The 16,397-nt window shown below is 38.3% G+C and overlaps 1 protein-coding gene across 2 annotated transcripts in view; it reads left to right on the forward strand.

The window, feature by feature from the left end:
- Positions 1-16,397, forward strand: part of UNC5C (unc-5 netrin receptor C) — a 433,860-nt gene that overhangs the window by 291,707 nt on the left and 125,756 nt on the right. For both annotated transcript variants that reach the window (XM_025290694.3, XM_044946206.2), the window contains exon 4: positions 15,149-15,252. In XM_025290694.3, the coding sequence (XP_025146479.1) occupies positions 15,149-15,252 (104 nt within the window). The remainder of the gene's footprint in view (positions 1-15,148; positions 15,253-16,397) is intronic.

A 16,397-nucleotide genomic window follows, 5' to 3' on the forward strand; every position in this document is an offset into this window, starting at 1 on the left:
TACAATGAGTCAACTCTTCACATGAGGTGGCCAAAGTACTGGAGTTTCAGCTGCTGATCTCCTTCAGAATGGACTGCTTGGATCTCCTTGCAGTCCAAGGGACTCTCAAGAGTCTTCTCCAACACCACAGTTCAAAAGCATCAATTCTTCGGCGCTCACCCTTCTTCACAGTCCAACTCTCACATCCATACATGACCACAGGAAAAACCATAGCCTTGACTAGACGAACCTTTGTTGGCAAAGTAATGTCTCTGCTTTTGAATATGCTATCTAGGTTGGTCATAACTTTCCTTCCAAGGAGTAAGCGTCTTTTAATTTCATGGCTGCAGTCACCATCTGCAGTGATTTTGGAGCCCCCCAAAATAAAGTCTGACACTGTTTCCATTGTTTCCCCATCTATTTCTCATGAAGTGATGGGACCAGATGCCATGATCTTCGTTTTCTGAATGTTGAGCTTTAAGCCAACTTTTTCACTCTCCTCTTTCACTTTCATCAAGAGGCTTTTTAGTTCCTCTTCACTTTCTGCCATAAGGATGATGTCATCTGCATATCTGAGGTTATTGATATTTCTCCCGGCAATCTTGATTCCAGCTTGTGTTTCTTCCAGTCCAGCGTTTCTCGTGATGTACTCTGCATATAAGTTAAACAAGCAGGGTGACAATATACAACCTTGACGTACTCCTTTTCCTATTTGGAATCAGTCTGTTGTTCCATGTCCAGTTCTAACTGTTGCTTCCTGACCTGCATACAGATTTCTTAAGAGGCAGGTCAGGTGGTTTGGTATTCCCATTTCTTTCAGAATTTTCCACAGTTTATTGTGATCCACACAGTCAAAGGCTTTGGCATAGTCAATAAAGCAGAAATAGATGTTTTTCTGGAGCTCTCTTGCTTTTTCCATGATCCAGAGAATGTTGGCAATTCGATCTCTGGTTCCTCTGCCTTCAGCAATATGTGAACCGTGAACTTCCTGATGTTCAAGCTGTTTTTAGAAAAGGCAGAGGAACCAGTGTGACCTTAGTCAAGCAATTTAACCCCTCTGAGACTTAGTTCCATCAACCATGAAATGAAAATGATAGGGTTATTTTAAGATTAAACTAGGATAAATTTATAAAGCATATGGCATAGTGCCAGACACAAAGCAAATGCTCAGTGAATGATAATAGTGTTCATAAAAACAGAGATAATGATTCAAACAACTTTATTTATGCATTCTGAAATTTAGTAGTACCAAGTTAACTTTGAAAACTGAAGAGTTTTTCCTTCTTTCACCACTTCCTGTACATCCTGAGCTGTCAGTCCTAGAAGTTGAAGTTGTCTGCCAATTCAAGTATCATTAGACTGTAATTTGGTCCCTACGCCTAAGGATGGAGGAGCCCTCTGCATGTCCACCCTTCTCCTCAATTCGGGAGTTACAGTGGATCTATGTGCACAGACAATCCATCTTCCCGGGATGTCAGGATAGCTCCTAAGGAGTTTCTCTTTCTTCTGTGTACAGACCTCTAAACCACAGCCAGCGTCACAAAGGCCACTGACTACAAATTGGAATAAGGCAGTTCCTGGGAAGAATTAAAGAGGAACAGGGAAGACTTCTCTGCCCTACTCTCATAGTTCACTCCTCCTTTTCCCTGAGATCTGAGCTACCTTGTGAGCCACCTGTGGGTGTCAAACAGGCTGTGTTTACATCTGTAATTCTGTAGCACCTAACACACTGTCCAGAACAACACTGTCTGAGGAAATATGATGCCAGCCACCTGTCATTTCAGTTTTTCCAGTAGCCATCCTTAAAAAAGTAAAAAGCAAACATAAAAGAGGCCAAATTAATTTTAATAATATGTTAGTCCACTCTATTTAAACTATCATTTCAATAAAATACCCAATATAAACAAGTATTCATGACAAGTTTTGCACTCATTTTTTCATATTAATTTTTACAGTACTTCTTAGTTAGGACTAGCCATAGGTCAATTGCTCCATAGCCACATGTGTCTCACATTGGATAGATGGGCTTTGGAATTCTAATAATAGAGGAACTGTTTCAATCACTTTTTCACCTCACATAGTTACTCTGTGTGTGTGTGGTGAAACACTAGAATCTATTCTGTTAGCAAATTTTAATTATGCAATATCATATTACACAAGCTGGAATCAAGATTGCTGGGAGAAATATCAATAACCTCAGATATGCAGATGACGAGGGAGCCTGGTAGGCTGCCATCTATGGGGTCACACAGAGTTGGACACGACTGAAGTGACTTAGCAGCATGCAGATGACACCACCCTTATGGCAGAAAGTGAAGAGGAACTAAAAAGCCTCTTGATGAAAGTGAAAGTGGAGAGTGAAAAAGTTGGCTTAAAGCTCAACATTCAGAAAATGAAGATCATGGCATCTGGGCTCATCACTTCATGGGAAATAGATGGAGAAACAGTGGAAACAGTGTCAGACTTGGGAAAGTTATGACCAACCTAGATAGCATATTGAAAAGCAGAGACATTACTTTGCCAACAAAGGTATGTCTAGTCAAGGCTATGGTTTTTCCTGTGGTCATGTATGGATGTGAGAGTTGGACTGTGAAGAAAGCTGAGCGCTGAAGAATTGATACTTTTGAACTGTGGTGTTGGAGAAGACTCTTAAGAGTCCCTTGGACTGCAAGGAGATCCAACCAGTCCATTCTGAAGGAGATCAGCCCTGGGATTTCTTTGGAAGGAATGATGCTAAAGCTGAAACTCCAGTACTTTGGCCACCTCATGCAAAGAGTTGACTCATTGGAAAAGACTCTGATGCGGGGAGGGGTTGGGGGCAAGAGGAGAAGGGGACGACAGAGGATGAGATGACTGGATGGCATCACTGACTCGATGGACGTGAGTCTGAGTGAATTCTGGGAGTTGTTGATGGACAGGGAGGCCTGGCGTGCTGCGATTCATGGGGTCGCAAACGTCAGACACGACTGAGTGACTGAACTGAACTGAACCATAGTGTACAAAAATATCTCCAGAACTTAATTATCTTGTAACTGAAAGTTTGTACCCTTTGACCAACTTTGGATGGTTCATTCAATTCTTGCACCAATGCTGGCGTGACAGGTGTTATTATCCTCATTTTACAGATGAGGAAATGAAGGACAAAGAAATTTGAAAACCTGCCCAACAGATTTCCCTGGTGGTCAGTGCTAATACTTGGTGCTGATGATGCTGGGGACCCAGGTTTGATCCCCGGTCAGGGAACTAGAGGACCCTACATGCTACAGCTAAACATTCCACATACTGCAACTAAAAGATCATGCTACAATGAAGATCTTTACATGCTGCAAGTAAGACCTGGTGCAGTCAAATTAAATTAATATTAAAAAAAATGATAAAAAACCTGCCTGAGTTCAAAGCTCATATATGGAGAAGCAGGTCAGATCAGCAGAGAAGTCCATACCTTGAAGCAACACATTGGATACAAATAAGAGAGGAGGTGACAATTGATTTTTCTGTCAGTTGGCAATTTAAAAAAAATATCTTATTTTCCACATGGATAATGTTATAGGCTCATTATTATTTACAATGCAGAAATGTAAGAAGGTTTGGGTTCCCACTTCTCTCCTGTTACTTGGTCTGTTCCAACCACACCAGTTTCTTTTCTTAGGGAATATAATACACTAATGCCAATAGCTCTTCCTTCACACCTGGAGCATTCTCCTCTACTCTACCTGGGGAAGAAAGGAAGAGTGGCTCACTTCCTTCTTTCATTCAGATTTCTGACAAGACAGCAGCTCTTTAAAAACCAGGTGTTTGGAAAGATTTAGGTTATACCATGACAGAATCTGGCAGCCTAATGCCAAGTGTCTTGGTAGAGCTCAGCAAGCGCAAGTTTGCCAGCACGCCAGAGTAAATGGCCTGATTACTAACGTGCATTTCCGAGCTGTGGTTTGATCCCTTGTATGGCTGTTTAAGTCCTGGTGGCTCAGTAGTAAAGAAGCTGCCTGCCAACGCAGGAGACATAGGTTCGATCCCTGGGTTGGAAAGATCTCCTGGAGAAGGAAATGGCAACACACACCAGTATTCTTGCCTGGGAAATCCCATGAACAGAGGAGCCTGGCAGGCTATAGCCCACGGGGTCACAAAATAGCCAGACACAACTTAGTAACGAGACAACAAGCCCATTATAAGTTACAGAGGCCAAATTTTGAATTAGATGAGATTAATTACCCAATTTAGACATTTTTAGATCAGATAAATTTTTAACAATAAATATCTCATTTCATATAAATGTCAACTGTTGTATTATTTAGTTCATCATGTGGTTCCTGTTTCAAGATTAAAAACCACAACACATTCCAGATTGCATTAGTCTATATTTTTCTAAACGTATTTGCTTTTGTATATAGACAGAAGTTTTCAAGATCAGTGGAGGCCCCACAAATCCATATGCATTTATAGCTCATTTTGTTCTGAGAAGTAGACATCTAATTGATAGAACACTGTCTCATAAGTTATATCTGGGGGGAAGTCTATGGGCTATGTGCTAGAGGAAGGGCGGGTAACCCACTGGACCAAAGTATGCCTCTTAAGTGATGTTTTATGCTGTATGAAATGGGAAGTTTATGGCTAAACTGCTTATTTGCAAAAAAGCTTGTCTGTGATCATTGTGTTCTTTTTTGTACTCTGAGAAAAGAGCCTTAACTTTTTGATATATTGGTTTCCTCATCCATAAAGTTGGCATGTTTCTGATTATTTATCCCTAAGACATACCTTAAAAAATATTGTGATGACATATAATCTTTTTTTTTTTCTGAAACTAAAAATGCAATGTGAATAGAAGAGTGGCTTATATGGGATTTTTTTTCTTCCTCTTCCTGTAATGGATGTCATTGGAGTTCCAGCTCTAAAATATTTATTTTTTTAAAAAAACCCTTTAGCAAAACTACCTGAATACAAATATGTTTGTTCTATAAATGCCCCCAAAACCAAGAAATAAAGAAGAATGGCTGAAAGTGTACATCCTTTTGCAGGGACTTCGTTCATTTAGGATTCTGTTTAAATGACTGAGTGCGGTAAAGGATAGGCATGCCTTGGCAAAACTAAAACATTGCCAAGACAATCCTTCTGCTGATTTGCTCAAAGATCATTCTAACCTCTGTCTCTGCCTATAATTATTATGTTCTGAAAGTGTTAAATTCTAAAAGTGGTAAATTCATAAGACTGGTCGAAAACATTAGTTTTTTTAAAAGTAAAAGGAAATTACAAAACAATAACAGGAACAAAGTCAAAATCTTGCATCTTTTTTCTCTCAAAATATCCTGTGACCTAGTAACCAACATTTAGGGCATGCTTACTGTATGCCCAATTCTGTTATAAGCCCCTTATGCATGTTAACTCTTGTGATGCTTCCAACAATCCTATGAGGTAGATTCTGTTATCCTTATTTTGCAAATAGTGAAACAGAAGCATGGAAATGAAATATTAGATAACTTACCCAAGCCACTTGTTTAGGAAATGGTAAATCTGAATTATAAACTTTTCTTTTTACAGTACAATTTACTGTATAGGTTTACAGAAATGTGATAGTTCACTTTGCAGTCTAACCATAGAGGAAACTTCATGTTTTTGTTGGTTTGTGGTTTCTTGTTTTGTTTTATCTTTATAATATTTAAGAAGAAAAAGCGAGTAAAAAAAGAAAACTTACAACATTTTTATATACTGTGTCCCTTCCATTTAAAAACCACAAGAATTGCTGAATATAACATTTTTTCAAGATTTTTTTTTTTAATTCCAGCAAAGATACTCTATTTCCGGAAAAGAAAACCATGGCAAACTTTTTAGGGTTCTATAGCATTGTCAGGAATTTGTACTGTTAATAAATTCTCAAAGCTCAAAAAACTAATCTAGTTTCCCCAAAATATGCTATACTGGTTGGTTCATGATAGTTGTTTTCTGTTAACAGCCAGATTTGGTGATTTAAGTATAAGTTATACTCTACTATGACAACGTGAAAAGTGAAGTAGCTCAGTTGTGTCCGACTCTTTGCAACCCCATGGACTGTAGCCTTCCAGGCTCCTCTGTCCATGGGATTTTCCAGGCAAGAGTACTGGAATGGGTTGCCATTCCCTTCTCCAGGGGATCTTCCCAACCCAGGGATCGAACCTGGGTCGCCCACATTGCAGGAAGACTCTTTACCATCTGAGCCACCAAGGAATTATCCCCTTTTATATTATTGGAAGAAAGACACATTTTTCCCTCTAAGAACACAAGTATTATTAGCATATGTGACCATGGAATTATTTTGTTTGCTAGAGAAACAATTTGAAAGTACATTAAAATAAAATTTTTAAAACTAAATATAGGGTTTGTGTCCCACAGAACCTTCATTCCTATATGACATCATAGAGTTGAGTAGTAAACAAAAAGTGAATTGGTTTTGTACCTATGTCTCTATTACAGTTTGGGAAACCAAAGACAGCCCAGGTTGGTGATAAGGTTTTAAGGCAAAAATAATTCTTTTGCCTAACTTTAAGTTCCCTGCATGTCCCCTAGATGCATGTGAAATTTCAGTGTCTGCCAGACAATGTCAGCCATCAGCCTGAACAAAATTAAGTGCCACTGACCCTGGAAGACATCAACAGGAACTCATTGTCTTAAGAGACACAGTGTAGAAGCAGATGCGCTTGGTCCCCACGGCCTCCCAGGCTTTTCTCTCCCTCTGCCTACATGGCACAGTGCTGTGCACATCATGGTTGTTCCACAGATAATCAATCAGTCAATCAATCTGTGGTTCTCAGATTTTAGTGCCGTGTGTCAGATATACCTGGGGGCCAGTGAAAACTGTGGATTCCTGGATCCCAACCTAGGAATGAAATCTGCACTTTTTTCCAAGCACAGCATGGTAATCCCTGAGTTTCCCTTTGTGACACATAACTTTCAGTCATTAGTCTCCCACATTCATAATTATTTTGCCTCATTTGTTTAAGTTTATTTTGACTAACAATGATAATGCCTAAAGTTGATACAGCATACTAAAATGTACTAATACTACAGGGAGTACTTTTTATATTCAAGGCATGATTCTAGAGTTTTATATAGACTTCTTCATATATCAATCTGTAAAAGAGTCACTATTATCATGTTCATTTTTTTAGCTGAAGAAATTAAAGTAAAAGAAGGTTAAGCAGTATGCTCAAGGCTACACAGCTAGTCAGGTGGTAGAGTCAGGATCTGAAACCAAGTTTGTCCAAGCTGAAGATCTTGCTCTTGACTGCGATGATATCTTGCTTTGCAGGATCTTTCAGATCTTTTTCACAGTGACCTACAATAAAAAATATATTTATATCATGATCTACTAAATAAACATATACCCATCTCCTCACACATACAGATACACAGAGGTGTATGTGTATGTATATGTGTGTGTACATATGTGCATACTTAATAATACATCAAGGTTATTGTCTTTCCAGTAGTCGTGTATGGATGTGAGAGTTGGACCATAAAGAAGGCAGAATGATAAAGAATTGATATTTTCAAACTGTGGTGCTGTAGAAGACTCTTGAGAGTCCCTTAGATAGCAAGGACATCAAACCAGTCTATCTTAAAAGAAATCAATCCTGAATACTCATTGGAAGGATTGATGCTGAAGCTGAAGCTCCAATACTTTGGCCACCTGATGCAAAAAGCTGACTCATTGGAAAAGACCTTGATGCTGGAAAAGATTGAGGGCAGGAGCCGAAGGGGGTTGGGGGGGACAGAGGATGAGATCGTTGGATGGCATCACCGACTTAATGGATATGAACTTGAGCAAACTCTGGGAGATAGTGTGGGACAGGGAGGCCTGGCCTGCTGCGGTCCATGGGGTCGCAGAGTTGGATAGGACTTGGTGACTGAACGACAATAATACTATGTATGATATACTTGACATTTTCTGTTTATTCAATTTCATATTTTAATGCTGGTATTCGATCCTCCAAGTTGAATTCATAGTACTCTAAGGACAAATTCCATAAGAAAAATATGGAATGTTAGATACTATGGTTTTTACACCAAATGAGTCAAGTGTGTAAGAGAATGACATGCTGAAATTTACTCAGATGAGAAATCATGTTTCATGCCAGACTCTCTAATAGTAATAGAAATAGTTGTGATAATTTATTACATGTGTTTTATACTTCATAATCTTCCAAACCCTTTTCAGATTCAGTATTTCTTTTAATATTCTCAAAACCCTGTGAGATCTAATATTTGCAAACCCTATGAGATCTAAATCAAAAAACAACCAACATTAATAAGGTAATAATATGTTGTTTCTGTCTTATTATTCAATGGAATTTAAAGATTTTAATTTCCATTAGAATAATCTGTTGTAGTATGCTCATCAGAGAATTATTGACTTCATAATATCAGTCTGTCACATTGTCAAGAAACTGTCTTTTTAAAAATATTTTATTCTAATAAATCTTTCTGCATAATTAAGTAGCATTGCTAAGAGAATAAACATTTCTAACAAACGTAAATTATTATTTTCAAACTTGGAGTGAGAACATGATTATTTTCATTTTCAAAGACAATAGTATCAGCCTACCAAGTTAGACACCTACCAACTTAGACACCATAGGGAGATCTTTTGCTGGTATTTTCTCCAGGTTTCCTTTCAGATCAGTGGGGCTCACAGGTACTTGGATAGTAATATAACCTGTTACAGTAAAAGCTCCCACCTGTCTAGACTCAACTTTCCCATTTAGGCCACACTCACCCTTTCCAGGCAAAGATGCTCATGGGTTGTCATTGCAGAAGAGACCTGATTGGGGACCCCTTTCATAAATATGTGCTTTGGCATGATAGACTTTCTTGCATGCTGTTTTGGGTAGGCATTTCCCTCCCACCTCTCCACAAAGCAAGAAAATTAGTTTTGTCAGTAATTCTCAATGCATTCATAATTTTCAATGTGTTTATAATTCTCAATACTTTTATAATTTTCAAAGCTGCAATATTCATCTGCTCTTGTGATGTATATTATATTGCTTTGTTGTATTCGTACAAAGAATTTTCTGATGTTTTAAATTTGGAATCTTCTGAAACCCATCCATCACCCCATTTTCTCTTACACCTGTATATTGAAGTGTACAGAAGTTCCAGGAAGATGGTCCTAAATGGAGGATTTATAAGCTGTTCTTTTCAAAGATGCATCATCTTCTAAATTGTTGAAAAACAACTTCTTCTATTATTTCTCTTGGACACTGATAATTGATATAAATCCTTAAAGATCTTATCTGACGAAGGCCAGGCTGTTTCCCCTAAAATGCATATTTAAAATGTTAGTCTACTCAGTTATAGGCTCTTGAGACAAAAGAGACCTTCAAAAGCATCCAGTTATTTACTTCATTTTGCAAATGAGGAAGAGTCTTCACACTGCCAGGTAGCCTTCTTTTCTACCTGTGTGGGTGCACATGTGCTCAGTGACTCAGTCGTGCCTTACTCTTTGTGACCCCATAGACTATAACCCACAAGGCTCCTCTGTCCATGAAATTTTCCAGGCAGAAATACTGGAGCAAGTTGCCATTTCCTGCTCCAGGGGATCTTTCTGAGCCAGGGATTGAACCTGTGTCTCCTGCATTGGCAGGCGGATTCTGGTCAAAAAGCAGAGTTCATGTTTATAGAATTCCTTGAAATTAGTGGGCTTCACATCATAAATAATTTATAATCACTGTATTATATTGCAAAAAAACCTCACTGACAGCATCAGAATTCTACCATAAAAAATGAGACGCTGTGTACAGCCACACATGTACTTTCTTTGATTACTGTGTAAATGGTAAATAGAAATCCATATAGTTTCAGGTCTGATTCTGCATCTGCTAATTGGATTTCACTGTATGGATTTAGTAAGCCAATATTCATGTTAAGTAAACATCTCTCTGAATGCATACTTACAACAAAGGTGATTTTTCTTTTAATTGATGGAATCAATGACTAAATCAGAGGTAAGCTGAGTTGACTTTGCAAAAGTAATCTAGGTTTTAATGAAAGGATTTTATACCTATTTCGGTAGTAGCCTTAGAACTAATGGAAAGAAAACAGAAGTGTAGAATCCTAAAGGTCTTCCAAGGGCATAAATTCATCTTTTTCCTGACAGAAATGCCCACATTATTCGAAAACATTCTGTTTTACATCTAATTCCTAGCTGACAAGTGTCCGTTTTTCCTGCTTACTCATTCGTCACCCTCGTGTTCTCTCTGCCTGCAAGGCATCCGGCCTGCCTTCTATCACATCTCTCCAAATGATGAAGGATATGTTTAAAATGTTACTCACACTGCTTGCAGAGTACTTTGGAGGCATATGAAAGGAGCAGCTGCCATGCTGGACAGCACAATATATTCTATGTTCTTTATACAACCTGAAAGCTAGAAAAGAATTTTGGCCCGGAATTAAAAGGATTTTTCAGGAAGAAGTATTACATTTTGAGGGCTTACCTATGAATCATTTTAGAAATCAGATAAAAATTACATACAGTTTAAAATCAAATAACATCAAAACAATATAATTATATGGTATTCAGTGATGGTTCAGTTAAACCTGTCTTTTGAAGTACAGGCCTCTGATGTGTGGTCACCATTCTCAATTAGGAAACAGCAATTTTCATAAGATGTGCCTTCCATTGGCAGGAATTTCAAAACAGTTGCAAAAACTATATACCAAATCCTAAGAAGAATTATAGCCTGCTACATTCGAACCCATCATCCCTTAACGGTGCTGCTGACTTTTGTCAAAATGAAATTTGTAAAAGAGCAGTGCTGCTAAGTTGCTTCAGTCGTGTCCGACTCTGTGCGACCCCATAGACGGCAGCCCACCAGGCTCCCCCGTCTGTGAGATTTTCCAGGCAAGAGTACTGGAGTGGGTTGCCATTTCCTTCTCCAATGCATGAAACTGAAAAGTGAAAGTGAAGTTGCTCAGTCGTGTCCGACTCCTAGTGACCTCATGGACTGCAGCCCACCAGACCCCTCCGTCCATGGGATTTTCCAGGCAAGAGTACTGGAGTGGGTTGCCATTGCCTTCTCCAAAAGAGCAGTAGTTATTATTTATAGTCATTCTCCCAATTTCTGTGCACCCCCAACACAGCTGGGTTTCTAGTCCCCCTTCACTCCTAAATTTCTCAAACTTCTCCTTTTACGTTCTTTGCTGCATTTGTCCTGTTGGCCTCCAGACTTCTTAAACTTGGCTCCTCTGATAGTTGCATCTTGGTTTTTCTCCTGTGTCTTGTTCACACCGTAACATTTTTGCAGACAGCTTTTCCTCTGAAATGTTGGTGTCCTCTTTTTTTTTTCCCTGCTCTGATATGTCATCTATTTCTAGTGCTTCAGCTGTCTCCTAGACAGTGAAGCACAGATCTTCTACCTGGCCTTCTTTTTCCAAACTTCAGACCTGTGGTCCTTAAGGTGATTTTCCTGTCAGGGGACATTTGGCATTATCTGGAGGCATTTATGTTGTCCTGGCTTGGAGAGCTCTACTGTTATTTGCTGGATGGAGTCCAGGGATGCTGCTAAGAAACTTACTATGCAGAATGCAACCTCACAACAGGATTATCCAGTCCTGAATGTCAATCATGCTGAGATTAGAAATCATGATCTGGATCTACTGGATTTTTCCATTTCCAAATAGAGGGGGAAAATGTGGAAACGGTGACAGATTTTATTTTCTTGGGCTCCAAAATCACTGCAGATGGTGACTGCAACCAAAAAATTAAAAGACATTTGCTCCTTGGAAGAAAAGCTATGATAAATCTCAACAGCATATTAAAAAGCAGAGACATCACTTTGCAGACAAAGGTCTACATAGTCAAAGCTATGGGTTTTCCAGTAGTCATGTGTGGATATGAAAGCTGTATCATAAAGAAGGCTGAGCTTTGAAGAATTGATAGTTTTGAACTGTGGTGTTGCAGAAGACTCTTGAGAGTCCCTTGGACAGCAAGGATATCAAACCAGTCAATCCTGGTTTGGAAATCAACCCTGAAAATTCATTGGGAGGACTGATGTGAAGCTGAAGCTCCAATACTTAGGTCACCTGATGCACTGGAAAAGACCCTGATGCTGGGAAAGATTGAGGGCAACAGGAGAAGCGGGTAACAAAGGATGAGATGGTTGGATGGCATCACTGACTCAATGGACATGAGTTTGAGCGAATTCTGAGAGATAGTGAAAGACTGGAAAGCCTGGTGTGCTGAAGTTCCTGGGGTCACAAAGAGTCGGACACGACTTGGTGACTGAACGACAATAACAACAAACTGAACATGTACCAAAATAAGTTTGCTATCTTTCTCACCACTTTCCTTCCCATGGTGGTATGATTTCATTTAATGATAGTATAAACTTAATAATTGCAATAGCTGAGAATAGAATTGTCCTTTCCTCTTTGCACTCTCCAGATACTTAGGTATTCTGGAACAAATGATCTGTTCATTACTAGAATCTGCTTTCTCTTCTTCCTGTCCACTGTCAGTAGCTGAGTTCAGTTCCCCATCATCCCTCCTGATTCATTCAAATAGGTCTCTAACTACCTTCTGCTTCTTCAGCATCACCTTAGTCACACTGAGAGCAATATGACATCTGATTTCCTTCCTCTGCTTAAAAGCCTTTGAGAGTTTGCTATTCCTTAGCATAGCAGGAGGAGAAGGCAATGGCACCTCACTCCAGTACTCTTGCCTGGGAAATCCCATGGACGGAGGAGCCTGGTAGGCTACAGTTCGTGGGGTCGCAAAGAGTCGGACACGACTGAGCAACTTCACTTTCACTTTTCACTTTCATGCACTGAAGAAAGAAATGGCAACCCACTCCAGTATTCTTGTGTGGAGAATCCCAGGGATGGGAGCCTGGTGGGCCAGCATCTATGGGGTCGCACAGAGTCAGACACGACTGATGTGACTTAGCAGCAGCAGCATAGCAGGAAGGCTTTTCATGAATAGATCTCAGCTTACCTTTCTAGTCTTGATTGTGAATCTTACGTATCTTCATCCTAAGTACCTAATAAAGTATCTATCATAAGGAGATAATTGATAAATATAAAGGAATTTGTTTTGACCCTTTGGAGATATATGTGCCTCACTCTTTCTAATTCTCCATCCTTATTTTGTGATATGCTGTTTAATTTAACAGCAAGTGAGTCTATATATTATTTGATTTGAGAATTAATTCTAGTCTTTACGTCTTTACCCTACCATGCATCAGATGGGAGGTTTTCAGAATCATTTTTCACAAACAAGATATACCTTATAAGAATATTTTATCCTAGGACTTCCCTGGTGGCCCAGTGATTAAGAATCTGCCTGCCATTGCAGGGGACATGGGTTCAATCCCTGGTCTGGGAGTATCACACATGCTGTGGGAAGTCCATATGGCTCAACTACTGAGCCCACGCTCTAGAGCCTTCAAGCCACAACTACTGAGCCAGCGCACCCTAGAGCCTGTGTTCCACAAGAGAAACCACCTCGGGAGAAGTCCGCACAGCATCCTCACTGGAGGCAACTAGAGAAAGCCCCTGGGCAGCCTTGAAGATCCAGCCCAGGCAAAAAAGGAAAAAAGAACATTTTATCCCATGAAACTTACTCAGTGCTGCTGTTGCTTTTATTAATATTTTGACAAAATTTTTTATGTTAATGCAGATTTAAAACAAAGAGAAGCTACTATATGAGAAAAGAAAGAGTAGAAATTTTCTGATGTTGCTGTTGAAAGGATACAAATCAACCTTAAGAGATATGAAGGGATGTGTGGGATAAAAAAATATGTATCAGATCAACAGCCAGCAGGTTCTAATGCAGCATCAATTATTTTGCTGTGAGGCTTTGAGTAATTTGAGAAATGTGTTTCTTATATGTAAAATAAAGACATGGCTTAGATAACTTTCATGTTCTAATAACTCTGGATTTTAAGTATTTGTTTCTACAGTCTACTCAATTTCTTGATAATAAAATTAGAAATGCCTTTCTGGCAGAAATTGTGCATGATTTATAGAGTCTCTTATCTTACCTCAGACTCACATAGATCCAATAATCTTTTCAGAACCCCTAAACTCTTGAAGGTTTTCTTCTGCCAAGATATTCACCCAAATAGCAAATAATATGACATGAATTTTTTTCTCACTGCATTTTTCCAGATGGTGCTTTCTTATAGCTCTTGAAAGGCTTAGAGATACACCTCTAGAGTCTTTGGATTTCTACCCATTAGTTCAGTAGGCTGAAATGGTGCTTTTATATTTTTAAGTTTTTATTGGGGACGTGGGATGAAAAGACAGAGGCATTAGCTTTTTAATAAAATCTACTGGGTAAAATTTCAATAAATTTTTATTGAGTAGTACATGGATGAAATTTTTTTAACTTTGCCTTAAAAAAATGCTGCTTTAAAGCTCTATAACTGACTCATTTATTTTTTAGCTTTGGTGTTTAAAATGATAAAACTGATTTCTAACATTTTTGTGTCTATCAATAGCAGTTTTTAAGATTGTACTGAATATTGCTATAGCAACTATAACTATATAAATAAGTAATTAGATTCTTGTTACATTTGAGCAGAAATAACTATTTAATCTTCTAATTGGAGCATGGTGACATAATTACATATTGAGATATTTCTGGACCCATCCCAATAGTTACTCTTTTCTCTGTCTTATGTTTGAGATACTTCAAGAAGCTATATTTATTTCTCCAGGACTCCAGCATTCTGTTTTCATTCTGAAATAGAAACTTGCTTTTGAGTTATTTATTGAAAGATCTCAGAGTTGTTGCAACTTCAGTAGTATCTATTGTAAAGAAAGAAAAAATATTAATATACATAAGGGACTCTGTATGAATAAGAATCATAACAATGGGATTCCATTGATTAAATATGTGATTGTTATAGTTGATTATTAAGAAATACTAGCAAACTATAATTAATGAGTGTCACTAATTGTTAGAATGAGAATCTCCAAAGCATTCCAGTGAAGATTAAGGTAGGAACAGCTAGTAATCTCTAAATTTCATAATTTCCACTACATAGAATATAATCAGTCACATTATGGCACAGTACTAACATGATTAAAAACTACAAAGAAACAGAAAATAATAAACTGCAAATTTATTATTGTATTTTCTAGAAATGAATAAATGTTAATTAGTTTTGTCTTGTATTTTATTACTTGTGCTTTCCAGATCTGCGAAAAACATTTGAGCAGGAACCTCTGGGAAAGGAAGTATCCTTGGAACAGGAAGTCTTGCTCCAGTGCCGACCACCTGAAGGGATCCCAGTGGCTGAGGTGAGAAGAAAAATTCTTTGCATTTAGCAACTGGCACTTAGTTATTCTAACAGAGGCCTAATCCATGGCTAATGGTGCAGTGAATTAGGGTATGGCATGATGAATGGTTGGTAATGGAGTCCTAACTGCTTGCTACTGGCAAAATAGATTGATTGGGAACTGATTAATGACTTGGAGTCAATTAGAATGCCCCACTGGACAAAGCCACAGGCAGCTTGGTTTAATTTTGTCATTCTCTTTTAAGAAATCAGAAACACTGTTTTATTTTATCTGGCACTAATCATAAAGAAAGATGGGCTGACTTAATAATGTGCCATTCAATTTTATTATTGTTCTTTTTTTTTTTTTTTTTTTAAACCTGAAACACTGTATTAGTTTTGCCAAACATCAAAACGAATCCACCACAGGTATTGATACTATGCAAAAAATGTAAGATGGGTGTACATGTGTGTGTATGTGTGACAGCCTGTGAGCTCCACATACATGTTTCCTGCTCTGTGATGTAATCAAGGACGTACCTAAAAGCCATAGCCACACACCATGAATAAAAACATGTTTGAGGAATGTCAAGCAGTTTCATCCTATAAGTTTTCCATTAGCTCTTAATTTTCATTTTCTGGTTTTGGTGAAACAAAGCCTATTGAAAGTTCATGAAGTATTATAAATCAGATTTATACCATGATTTTTTATTAGCACCAGACAAAATGCCCTTTGAAAATGCCTGTCCATGGGGGATAGGCCTCCATGACCACAAGAGTATTCTATGCTCTCCTTGAGACACCATTTAGGGCACACTGCTGAGGAAAATCATCTAATAACATGTCTTTTATTTCATTTCAACTAATTCCAAACTCTGAAAAATGTTACCCTGTTAGGATTATCAGAAGACATTCTAATATACATCAAACACTATTGTCCTGGCAGATCCAGTAACCTACAAACACGAGAAAGCTTTAATTTGATAAGTAACATAACTGCCAACTTGCTGGTGGTCCTTGTTAGCCTCTAAACTACACTGAGTTCTTTGGAATTTTTACTCTTTATTGCATATATGGAAAGAAGCATTTTTTAAATTGCTATAATTTGGGGCTGTATATGGGTCAGCTGATTTTTTGTAAAAATAAGCCTGCAATTTTTCCTGTCTA

Source organism: Bubalus bubalis, chromosome 7 (assembly GCF_019923935.1).
Source record: "Bubalus bubalis isolate 160015118507 breed Murrah chromosome 7, NDDB_SH_1, whole genome shotgun sequence".
Classification (NCBI taxonomy): Eukaryota; Metazoa; Chordata; class Mammalia; order Artiodactyla; family Bovidae; genus Bubalus; species Bubalus bubalis.